Below are 10,176 nucleotides of genomic sequence, written 5' to 3'. Positions count from 1 at the left end.
ATGGAAAGACAAATTAAGCCTTTGATTAAGGTGTGACCTATTTGGACACAGAAATGTATCTTTTCTTGTAGTATATAAGTCTAAATTTTAGCTGCCTTCCATGCTTTAGAAAGCCTAGTATTAAAGTTGATGGAGTAGAAGTAAGATCATTTATTTTATCACAATTACTTTATTTATATAGTACCTTTAAAAGCAAATGTTTACAAAGTGCTTTAACACAAAGCAAAGGTATGAACTAAAATAAATACTAAAATAAACCTCAACAGGTGGACCAAACAGAGGTCTTAAAATGGCAAACATGAAGGCAAGAACAAAAATGACACCAGAGGCCATTAGAGTTGTAATTATTATCCCCCCCAAAATAAAATAAGTATAAGATAATGATATTTAATAATACGTGCAATTTTATAACAGATAAAAATGGAGGAAATGATTGACAGAGCGAGAACAGCAGAATAAAAAAGGAAGGGAGATGGAACACATAAAAAAATATGAATAAATACAAGAAAAAGAAAGGATCACATAAAAACAAGTCTGTAAAAGTGAGTTTTAAGCGGTGATTCAACAGAAGTTATTGAGTCTGCAAGCCTTCTCCCCTCAGGCAGGTCGGTCCAAATTCGAGGAGCCCTGACAGCAAACGCCTAATCTCCTTTAATCTTGACTTTGGAAAATCAGTGGTTCTTGGTTGGTCTAGCCTCGGGACCCACCATCACCTCCTCAAGGAAAAATCACATATTTTAACAATACTTCCATCACTCGATTATTTTAATGAAATAATTAAACAAAAAGCACAAAACAACCACGTTTATGAAGGAATCTCTCTCAAACAGCAGCAGAACTACTATCACAAAGGTCACAAAATGCTAAGTGTTTTAAGCCTTTTTAAAAATGGTTTGCAGTCTTTGTTAAGAGGTTCATCGTGTTTTTTTTAAATAACGCACGATGAGTGAGGCTAGAGTCAGAGCCTGGAGATGACAGACTGTTCAGCTGTGCTCACAGAGCAAGACGTCTTTGCTTAATAGTTTAACTAACAACATCCAAATCAACTTTAAACATAGACACATTTTTTGATTTTTGAATTTCCATCAAACACCCATTAAATTTCAAGAGGATGTTGACACAAAAATCACAAGTTCAAAATGCTTTTATCAATTAAACAAAGGCACAACAACCACCACAACAATGACATCAGAGTTAAGTCTGTGTGTGTCTTTAATGAAAAAAAAATGCAAGGTCAAATAAGACTAATTAAAATACAACATGAAATTTTCATTAAAAATCAACAAAAACAAAGTTCACATGATTTCCATGAAACAAAGCTAACAATGTCCAAAGGGTTGAAGTGAAATGAAGTTAAAAGATTTTTTTTCAACAATCAAATCACAAACAAAACCAAGGAAGTTCAAAAAGTTTATTTAGAAAAAGTATCTCAACAACAGAGTTCACAAAGTATTTTCCAACACAAATGACATGACAAGTGTGTTAAATAAAAACACACCATGACAAAGTTTAGCATAATTTTGAAACAAAAACAGCAACAGTAACTAAAGCTGTTTTTCAGTCCTGCAAAAAACGAAAATGATGAACAGTGTGGATAATTTGAGAACAGTCATGTGGTAAATTACAAAACAGACACAGGCTGGCAAAAAGCTCACATACAGAAGGCCTTTACATTCTTCCATTCACAAACTTTAATGTTGCTCTAAAATGTTTGCATGATTTTGAAAGAAAACTTTATTTTATGCCACTGTAAATTTATTTAAAACATGTATTTGTGTTCATAATAATCTTGTTTATAATATGTATGGCTCCATTAATATGTATCATGTGTTTTGATAAAGTTTTATTCAACAATGTAATGGGAGTAGCTCTTGACCACCTTCAGTGGTAGTAGTATGCTCCAAGTGAAATTTTCCATGTCATATGTCATGTTTGAGTCCTGTAAATAAAGTCAATAAATAAACAGTCACTGAGAATGTTAGCCTGAATAAGTTTTGTTGTTAACAACAACGCCAAAAGTAGCTGTAGTAACATGCTGTTTTAAGGATTAATGCTCTATTGAGGTTGATATCTTACTTTGAGGTAATCCATTCTACTGTAAACATTAAGTTGCTTTTAAATTTTGTCAACACAGCAAGGACTAAAACAGAAAGTTGCTGCTGCTCATTCAGCAGAAAGGTCATGACAGCAACTGGTCAACATCAGTCAAAGCAGTCTGCCTGATTTACCACATTGGTTACTAATGTATTGAAAAGCTGCCTGCATCTAAAACTGCAATTCACAGTGTTTATGCAGCAATGATGATTAAACTTACCACTACTCTGCATACCACTTAAACTGTGTTAATAGTTTATAATGAATAGACGAAGTTTTTTTTTATTTATGAATAGAATAATAGTTAATTATACAGGGGACTTTAATGCAGTCCTTTAAACTCACTGGGTTACTTGAATTTTGTGTGTAACATGAGCGCCCTCAGCTGGAGCCCCTGCAGATCTCAGCAACAGTCAACATTATCATGTCCCCATGGAAGGCAGGACTTGTTAGAACTCCTCTGAAACTGACAGCGAGGTCTGGGTTCAAATGTAGGATTTAATTATTTAAATATAACTTGCCTGATACACAGAATATACTACAACTTCTCAAAGAGAAGCACACTCCAATTCAGCAGGTGGCGATAGTCAGCCTAAAAAATTTAAGCTTAAAGGGGGCCCACAGGGATTGTGGCCAAGTGTGAGATTTCCTTCAAATGAGATGTGTTTTATGAATTAAATGTACCAATATTAGGATTCATAATAGTATTTGTAGTAGCAGTAAGTTATTAAATTACAGTAAAGTGGTTTTCAAATTGTGGGTTGAGACCCAAAAGTGGACCATTGAGCTGCTGTCAGTGGGTTATGAATATGTGCATAGAAAAATTGTGGCAATTACATTTTTGTAACTTGTTACCTTGGGATAACATAATGTTATTTCCTCATGATAATGTCAATTCCTCAAGATCTATAGAAACAACCTGTACATGTTCAGGGAAACAGAGTTAAATGTAATTTATGCATGCATATCCCTCAGGGCTCCAGTAATTATACTCTTTTATTTTTAATGTTTAATCCTGTCTTTGTTCAGTTAGGGATTTTGCTCAGTTTTGTATATTTGTATTCAATTTTTTCATGTATTTTGTTCGAGCCTGAATAACTGGAGAGAACACATGCAGGCATGGACAGAATAAGCAAACACCACACAGAAATGCCCTGTCCAGACAGGATTAAAAATAAGAACCTTCTTACTATGAGGCATCACTACTAACCCCAGCATGCAGCCTTTGTGACATGCACATTTGATTGTTTCTTCAGCTGTTGTGGTAATTAACTGAGAAAACCCGCAGAGGGAAATAAACTACTGCAAAACACAATCTGGGTGTATCTTTGTGTCTGGTTGGCTTTAGGTTTTAAGTGAAACCACACTTGATTTTATTTCCATTTCAAAGTGGCTACTTATTTCCTTAACGCATGTAACCATGGCAGCATTAGTGCCAAGCAAACCAAATCAACATGATGTTTACTTTCTGATGTGTAAGGGCAAACAAAGTTTGGACTGGGATAGACAAAATAGTGGTTCATATGGCCATAAAATGAGGTATGATTTACAAGCCTGAAGTCTGCTTAGGCTTAGGTAATTCAGCTTTCCAGCCCTCCTTCAATGAAGCCCTAACCAAGGCCTCATAAACCATCTCAAACACTATACTATAAAAAGTTTAATTTTTGTTGTTTCACAGTCATTATTCACACAACATAGAAAACACAGGCAGGACCAATCTCCTTCTTTTAGAGTACACACACAATAATGTCAGTTCATATGGCACAAACATAGTCTTGGCACTGAGTGGTTCAATTAGTAGTGGTCATTACAATGACAAGAAAAAGAAGCATGTGACAATATGAAGGAAAACTAAATAAGACAAATAATGTTGTAAAAGAAATGTGGTGAAAATGTAGCTTGTCTTTTATGTCATTTTTCAAAATAAGGTAAGTAAAACAACTTGAATCCTCTTCTTCCACGGACAGCACAGCTGATGTAAATCACATGGTACACTGGAGGAGGAAAATGCAGAGAAACACAGTACTAATGTCAACACCTATTGGCACAGGAAAAGCAGAACAACAGTTCCAGCAACTAAATCATGCACTCACCTCCAGGGATGAAGAGAAGAAATCCAGGTACAAAGAAAATAGCACTTGAAACACCTGTAGGAACAGTTTTTATTAGTTACAAAGCACATGAAGACATCATCACTAAAATACTCAGACTTTAAAGATACAACATGTAGAATTTTTGCACTATAATGTATTTTACAGTTTATATTGTACTCTAAATTCAATTCATCGCTCACATTTAATTCAAACCTGTTCACCATGTGAAAAAATCTTTTGATGGGCAGAGTTTGGCACAAAAGGATTGTAACTCATATATGAAGAGCTGTGAACACCTTCAGAAGATGTGCATGTTTTATAACATGATTCATTCAATCCGAGAGGTCATATAATCATTATTTTTGTCTCATCTTCATTATTGCTCTGTCATCTGGTTAAGTGTGTCAACAAAAGACTAAAAGGCTCCAACTGCTGCAGAGCAAAGGTGTACATCTAGCTCTCTAGAGTTAGCATACTTGATGTGCATCATGCTTTCTAAAGGCTAAAAGTTGAGGACTTTTTTTATCATTATTACAAATGTACTTTAGCAAAGCCAAGCTGATATTCAAAGATCAAGTATAACAATACCAGACAAGGCCATATTAGGGGACAAGTCATGCATGGTTATATAGTAGTTTCTGTGCAAAGAACATGCACTATACAGAAAAAAATTTGGAAACTGGATAGCAGCAAGCTTGCCATGTGCCTTAAAAATATCTACTAAGGCCCAAGATTTAAATAGAACTTTAAAATATTTTTTTTCTAAACATCCTCAAAATATAAGGGAACTTCATGAAAAAAAATAGAAAAAGTCTCTACCAGTAGTATTGTTGAGACTACAATAACTACTGGCATCATTATAATTATCATTATTATTCACTAAATCTTTAAAATGCATGCAGTTTATTGATGAGATGTGTTTAAACTAGAAAACTGTACTGCCTCATTGACATCCTTCCTAATGAAACAGTTTAATTTAATTTTAACTCATTCTTCTTTCCTTTTTCGTCTGTCTTTAATATTGAGTAATGTTCACTTTGGGGTATATAGGGTACTGAATGGGTTAAAGCAGTGTTACTTCACATTCACCTTACTTCACCCAGTCACCCCAGTCAAAATGATAAACAACATTTTACATCTCTATGAATGCCTGGAGATTTACGTAGTAACAGAATTACAAAATAAATCTCAAAAGCCCTCACTTAAAAAAATTAACGTAAGGGTCTTGTAGACCTCAAAACACACGTTTATATGCTTAATCACACCCACCCAATTGAAAAAGCATGATTTTTATGTTGTGCACCCTGACATAAACCTATTCACTAACTGACCCCGACAATGGTGTGTTTTTAGAAAAAGGGCATAAGAAACAGTTTTGGTTGTTTACACCAGGATAGCTAATTATCTGCAAATACATGGTAATTTTTGGTTGTACAGAACTGAAGTATTTTGAATGCCTCCCAAACAATGTCGGAAAGCAGCCCCAGTTAATAAAAACTTGGTTAGAGGGTAAGTAATACTGCATGGAGGCTAAACTGTCTATAATATCTTGAATGTCATCTTATTTATGGTTGTTTGATGGGTGGACCTCATGAAAACTAGTCACTGCCCTGGCAGCAACTGATAGGGATCCTTTTGAAAAACAAACAAAAGTGAGGAAAGCTGTGACCTATTTTAGCCCTGTTATCATTTGCTTTTAATTAATGCTTAAAAACTGCTTAAGGTGTTGTGTCTTCTTAATTTATGGTGACAGAAATGACTAAGTTTGCCTGAATGTTCCTTTCTGTCCTTACCTGCATTTGGATTCAGCTGTATGACAATACCTGTGAAAATAAGAGCTAAAAAAAAAATTAAACTTTATCAGTAAGAGATGAGGCACTCGGGTAAATATCACATTGACTTGAGTAATTCTGGAAAACATCTGCCACACAGAGAATCAACAAGAGGACAAAGTTCAGCATGTCACCATCTGGCACAACACTAAACAAACTAACTTTGAAATATTGCAAAACCATTTAAGGCAGTATCCTCTTATTTACTTGACCCATTAAAAAGTAAAAAATTTACTAGAGCTTCCATTGCAGAAAAATATTCCTATGATGTAAAAATAACCAGTAGTAAAACTGTAATAAAACAGAAGCTGAAGTTTGACAAATATATATCTATTTTCTTGCTTCTTCACAAAAACTATATCATGTTGGTTATTTTATATTTTTGGCTTATAAACTTACTGCTTCAGACTTACCAACTCCAGTGATTAGGAGAAGAAAAGAAGCAAGAACAACCTTTCTGTTTTTTTTCACAAGTGGATGAGACACCCATCTGCACAAGAAAACAAAGGTTTCAAATAGGCTATGTTATTAAAAATCCTGTGTGGATATGTATATGGGTGACAGTGTGTGTTAATGTTGTTTGAACTTACCCACAGCAGTGTGCAGAAAGCTGTGTGACAGAACTCAAGGTGCTGAAGGACCACTGAGAGCTGCAGTACGACAGATTGGCAGGGTCACTATGGAGGAAGCAGACACAGATTTTATTTATCAGTCAGAGTAAATATAAGTGATGAAGGAATATCAATAGCTCCAACTGTATGACCCACCTGATTTTAAAGAAGTTATTGAAAGAGGAGTTGCCATTGCTGCCCAGAGCATCTTCATTTTCCAGATTCTAGCAAATCGGAAGATTTTAAAAGAGTTATGGTTAAATGCAAACAGTGTACAGATGCATCTAAAAAATCAGAATATCTAAAAAAAGTAATTTTTTTCCCCTTGTGATTTAATTCAAGAAGTGAAACTTCCATATATGCCTGATTCATCTCATACAAAGTGAAATATTTCAAGATGTTCGTTTAAATGTTGATGATTATGTCTTACAGCACATACTAATCAAAAATCCATTATATCAAAACATTTGAATATTACAAAAAATCAGTACCAAAAAAAGATTTATGATACAGAAATGTTGACCTTCTGGAAAACTATGTCCATTTATCTTTCAATTATTGGTTGGAGCTCTTTTTGCACAAATTACTGCATCTACGCATCATGGCATGGAGCCAATCAGCCTGTGGCACTGCTGGGTTGTTATGAAGCCCAGGTTGCTATGATAGCAGCCTTCAGCTCGTCTATATTGTTGAGTCTGGTAAGAGATTCTCTGTGGGGTTCAGGTCAAGCCAGTTGGCTGGTCAATCAAGCACCGTAATACTATGGTCAGTAAACAAGATTATAGTAGTTTTGGCTTCACTGTGGGCGGGTGAAAAGGAAATCAGTATATCTGTAAAGCTTCTCAGCAGATGGAAGATGAAGTGCTCTAAAATCTCCTGGTTGCTGGTGACAGCGTTGAGTCTGCAGCACCAACAATTGCAGATGCCATCGGATGACTGCGGAACTGAAAACTCTGGACTACAAGCACCTTGGATTCTGTGCCTCTCTGGTCCTCCTTCAGACAATTGGACCTTGATTTTCCAATCGAAATGCAAAATTTAGTTTCAAAACAGGACTTCAGACCACTGAGCAATGATCCAGTTCTTTTTCTTCTTAGTGCAGGTTGGTTGTCTGTGGTTCAGGAGTGGCTTGACATTTGGACCATGAAAGATTTAGCCCATTTTCTGGACCTGTCTTGATCCACTGACTCCAGCCAAGTTCTTAAATCTTCTTTTTGTGACAACCCTCTAAAGGCTGAGCTCATATCTGTTGCTTGTGCACCTTTTATTGCACTTTTCCCCTCCAATTAACTTTCCATAAATAAGCTTTGATACAGCACTCTGACAAAAGCCTACCCTTTCAGCAGTGACCTTCTGCAGCTTACCCTCCTCATAGGGGATGACAATGACTGTCCTCTGGACATTTATCAAGTCAACAGTCTCTCTTATGATTGTGTGTACTGAACCAGAGTGAGAGAATAAGTGCTGGGGAAACCTTTGTAAATGGGACTTTTCCAAAATATTCTCATATTTTGAGATAGTGAATTTTGACTTTAATGAGCTGTGAACCATAATCATCAAGATGAAAACAAAGAAAGTCTTTGAATATTTCACTTTGAATGAGATAAATCTACTAGAATACATGGACGTTAAATTTTTTAAGAGAATCAGAGGAAAAAAAACCTTTTATATAATATTTTGTTGTTTTTTTTAGATGCCCCTGTACAGCCATTGTATTCATGTGCACACAGGTAGGATTCATACCTGATACTTTAAGTTACTGTGCTCCAGGGAGCCGGTGGCCCCAGGTGAAGGATGAGTCTGAGGTTTGGAGAAAGTCAGAGGGCCAAATGTCATCTCTCCTGCCTCTCTGTCCTTCCATCCTTGTGGCTCTCCATCAGACATGGCTCCTTCATCATCTCCCTCCAATACGAAGGCATCATCAATACTGAACTGTGTTGCCATGGTGATCGCCTCTTAAACCCTGAGGTTAAGCAGCTTGATGCTCACTGTAGGTCCAGATAAAAAAACATCAACCTGAAGGCATTTATCGGTTATGACGGTCAATTAAAGGTTATATCTCAGTGGTAATATTAATTTCTATACAACTTTTGGAGCTAAGGGGTAATTTCATTGACTTTCTTTTCTTTGAACGCTTAAAAGTAACCACGTATACCATGAAAAAAAAACATTGAAGTACAAGAGTCAGAAGTTTTTTAAGTTACAAACTTTTCAGCAAGGATGAATACAGCCAACGCGTCAGTTTTAAACATATAGTGAAAAAATAGATAAAATACAGCCCCGAACTGGTCATTATTTTTTAGCCGGTGGAGCCAAAGTTTAGTATAATAAACCAGAGGCTAAATGTGGCTCAGCTTCAGGTCTCTGCCATTGTTTGTGCTCTTTCCGCTAGTCGATCAGATGACCAGGATGAAAACTTACTGTCTTCAAAAGTTTCTCCAGGGAGGCTGAAGTCGACCTCACACTGCTCCGACATGGGTCATTTTCTTTTATAATTCATCGTAACTCTGTAGAAAGACTTCCGAAAAATATTCGGTTTGTTGACGAGCTCGACAAAAAGCTTTTCTAAAAGTTTTGTATCCTTTCTGTTAAAACCCGGACCTCGATTGCACTCGCCTGATTACGCCCAAAGATCTCCTCGGGAAACAGGCAGCGTAATCGAGTGTCGGTATTTCGATCGACGCACAGACTTGCATAACGGAAGCTAAATCGGATTTTAATTAAATATAGGCACTAAACTAGACTCCTTACGTGTTAAATGTATGCATTTAAAGCGAGTTAAGCAAACACGAGCACTATTGGTCTTCAAATATATTTACAGGCTAAGTTTAGCAGGATAGGCCTGACGTCTATTCAGCCATTGTAGAAGAAAGATGGAGTTTATTTTAACCCTTACAGCACACTTATTGGAATACTTAAAACTTCAAAATCAAGCCCGATAATTTTATTGGTGGACACATCCAATGACTTTTTTCTTTATATTTCTATTCTTTTTTTTTTTTTTTTTTTTTTTTTTTTTTTTACTTTTGTCACTTCTCATGTCAAAAGAGTATTTCCTTTCAAAATGCAAAATATTCATAGCCTACAACAAGACATTGTGAGGTTGCCTTTAGATTCTGACCTCTTTTGAAGGCAAGGCATTAGAATCGGAATTACACAAGTTGTATCTTATAATCAAAACAGGACACCCATAATAGCCATAAATATTGAATAACTAGGTTAATTTTAGCAATGATGAGACTAACGATAAAAACTAAGTTTTACCATCTAACTGTAATACAACTGTTATAGTATTATATAATGGAGTAAAATCACATATATATTTTACTATTTACACCATTTGTTTTTCTTTATATTTCCACCAGAAAATGTAAGAATTAGCACAAATATTAAATGTTTAAACAAATCTTAGCAGAAATAAAGCTCACAGCAAAAAATGCATTACAAAACTGTTACAAGTTTATAAAACTGACCAAAAATCACACCTTTTTACTATATTTACACCTTGAAAAATTATATAAATGAATAAAATTGACCACTGGATCA

At 35.5% G+C, this 10,176-nt stretch overlaps 1 protein-coding gene across 1 annotated transcript; it reads right to left on the bottom strand.

Moving 5' to 3' along the window:
- Positions 1–1,436: 1,436 nt before the first annotated feature.
- On the bottom strand, positions 1,437–9,274 carry tmem134 (transmembrane protein 134). The gene is made up of 8 exons (XM_041786022.1): positions 9,052–9,274; positions 8,374–8,618; positions 6,787–6,854; positions 6,610–6,696; positions 6,433–6,509; positions 5,981–6,025; positions 4,188–4,241; positions 1,437–4,088 (listed from the first exon to the last, which is right to left on the bottom strand). The coding sequence occupies exons 2-8, from the start codon at positions 8,572–8,574 to the stop codon at positions 4,006–4,008; spliced, it is 615 nt and encodes a 204-aa protein (XP_041641956.1). The 5' UTR covers positions 8,575–8,618; positions 9,052–9,274; the 3' UTR covers positions 1,437–4,005.
- Positions 9,275–10,176: the final 902 nt, after the last annotated feature.

This window comes from Cheilinus undulatus, linkage group 4 (assembly GCF_018320785.1).
Source record: "Cheilinus undulatus linkage group 4, ASM1832078v1, whole genome shotgun sequence".
NCBI lineage: Eukaryota > Metazoa > Chordata > Actinopteri > Labriformes > Labridae > Cheilinus > Cheilinus undulatus.
Note: the sequence above shows the minus strand (reverse complement) of the source record. Positions and strands in the feature narration are given on the sequence as shown.

Coding starts and splice junctions, on each gene's coding strand:
- tmem134 (XM_041786022.1), bottom strand. CDS start 8,574: ATGGCAACACAGTTCAGTATTGATGATGCCTTCGTATTGGAGGGAGAT. Junction 6,855..8,373: donor ACAGTAACTTAAAGTATCAG/GTATGAATCCTA, acceptor CCGATTTGCTAG/AATCTGGAAAATGAAGATGC. Junction 4,089..4,187: donor TCTTCTCTTCATCCCTGGAG/GTGAGTGCATGA, acceptor TTCCTCCTCCAG/TGTACCATGTGATTTACATC.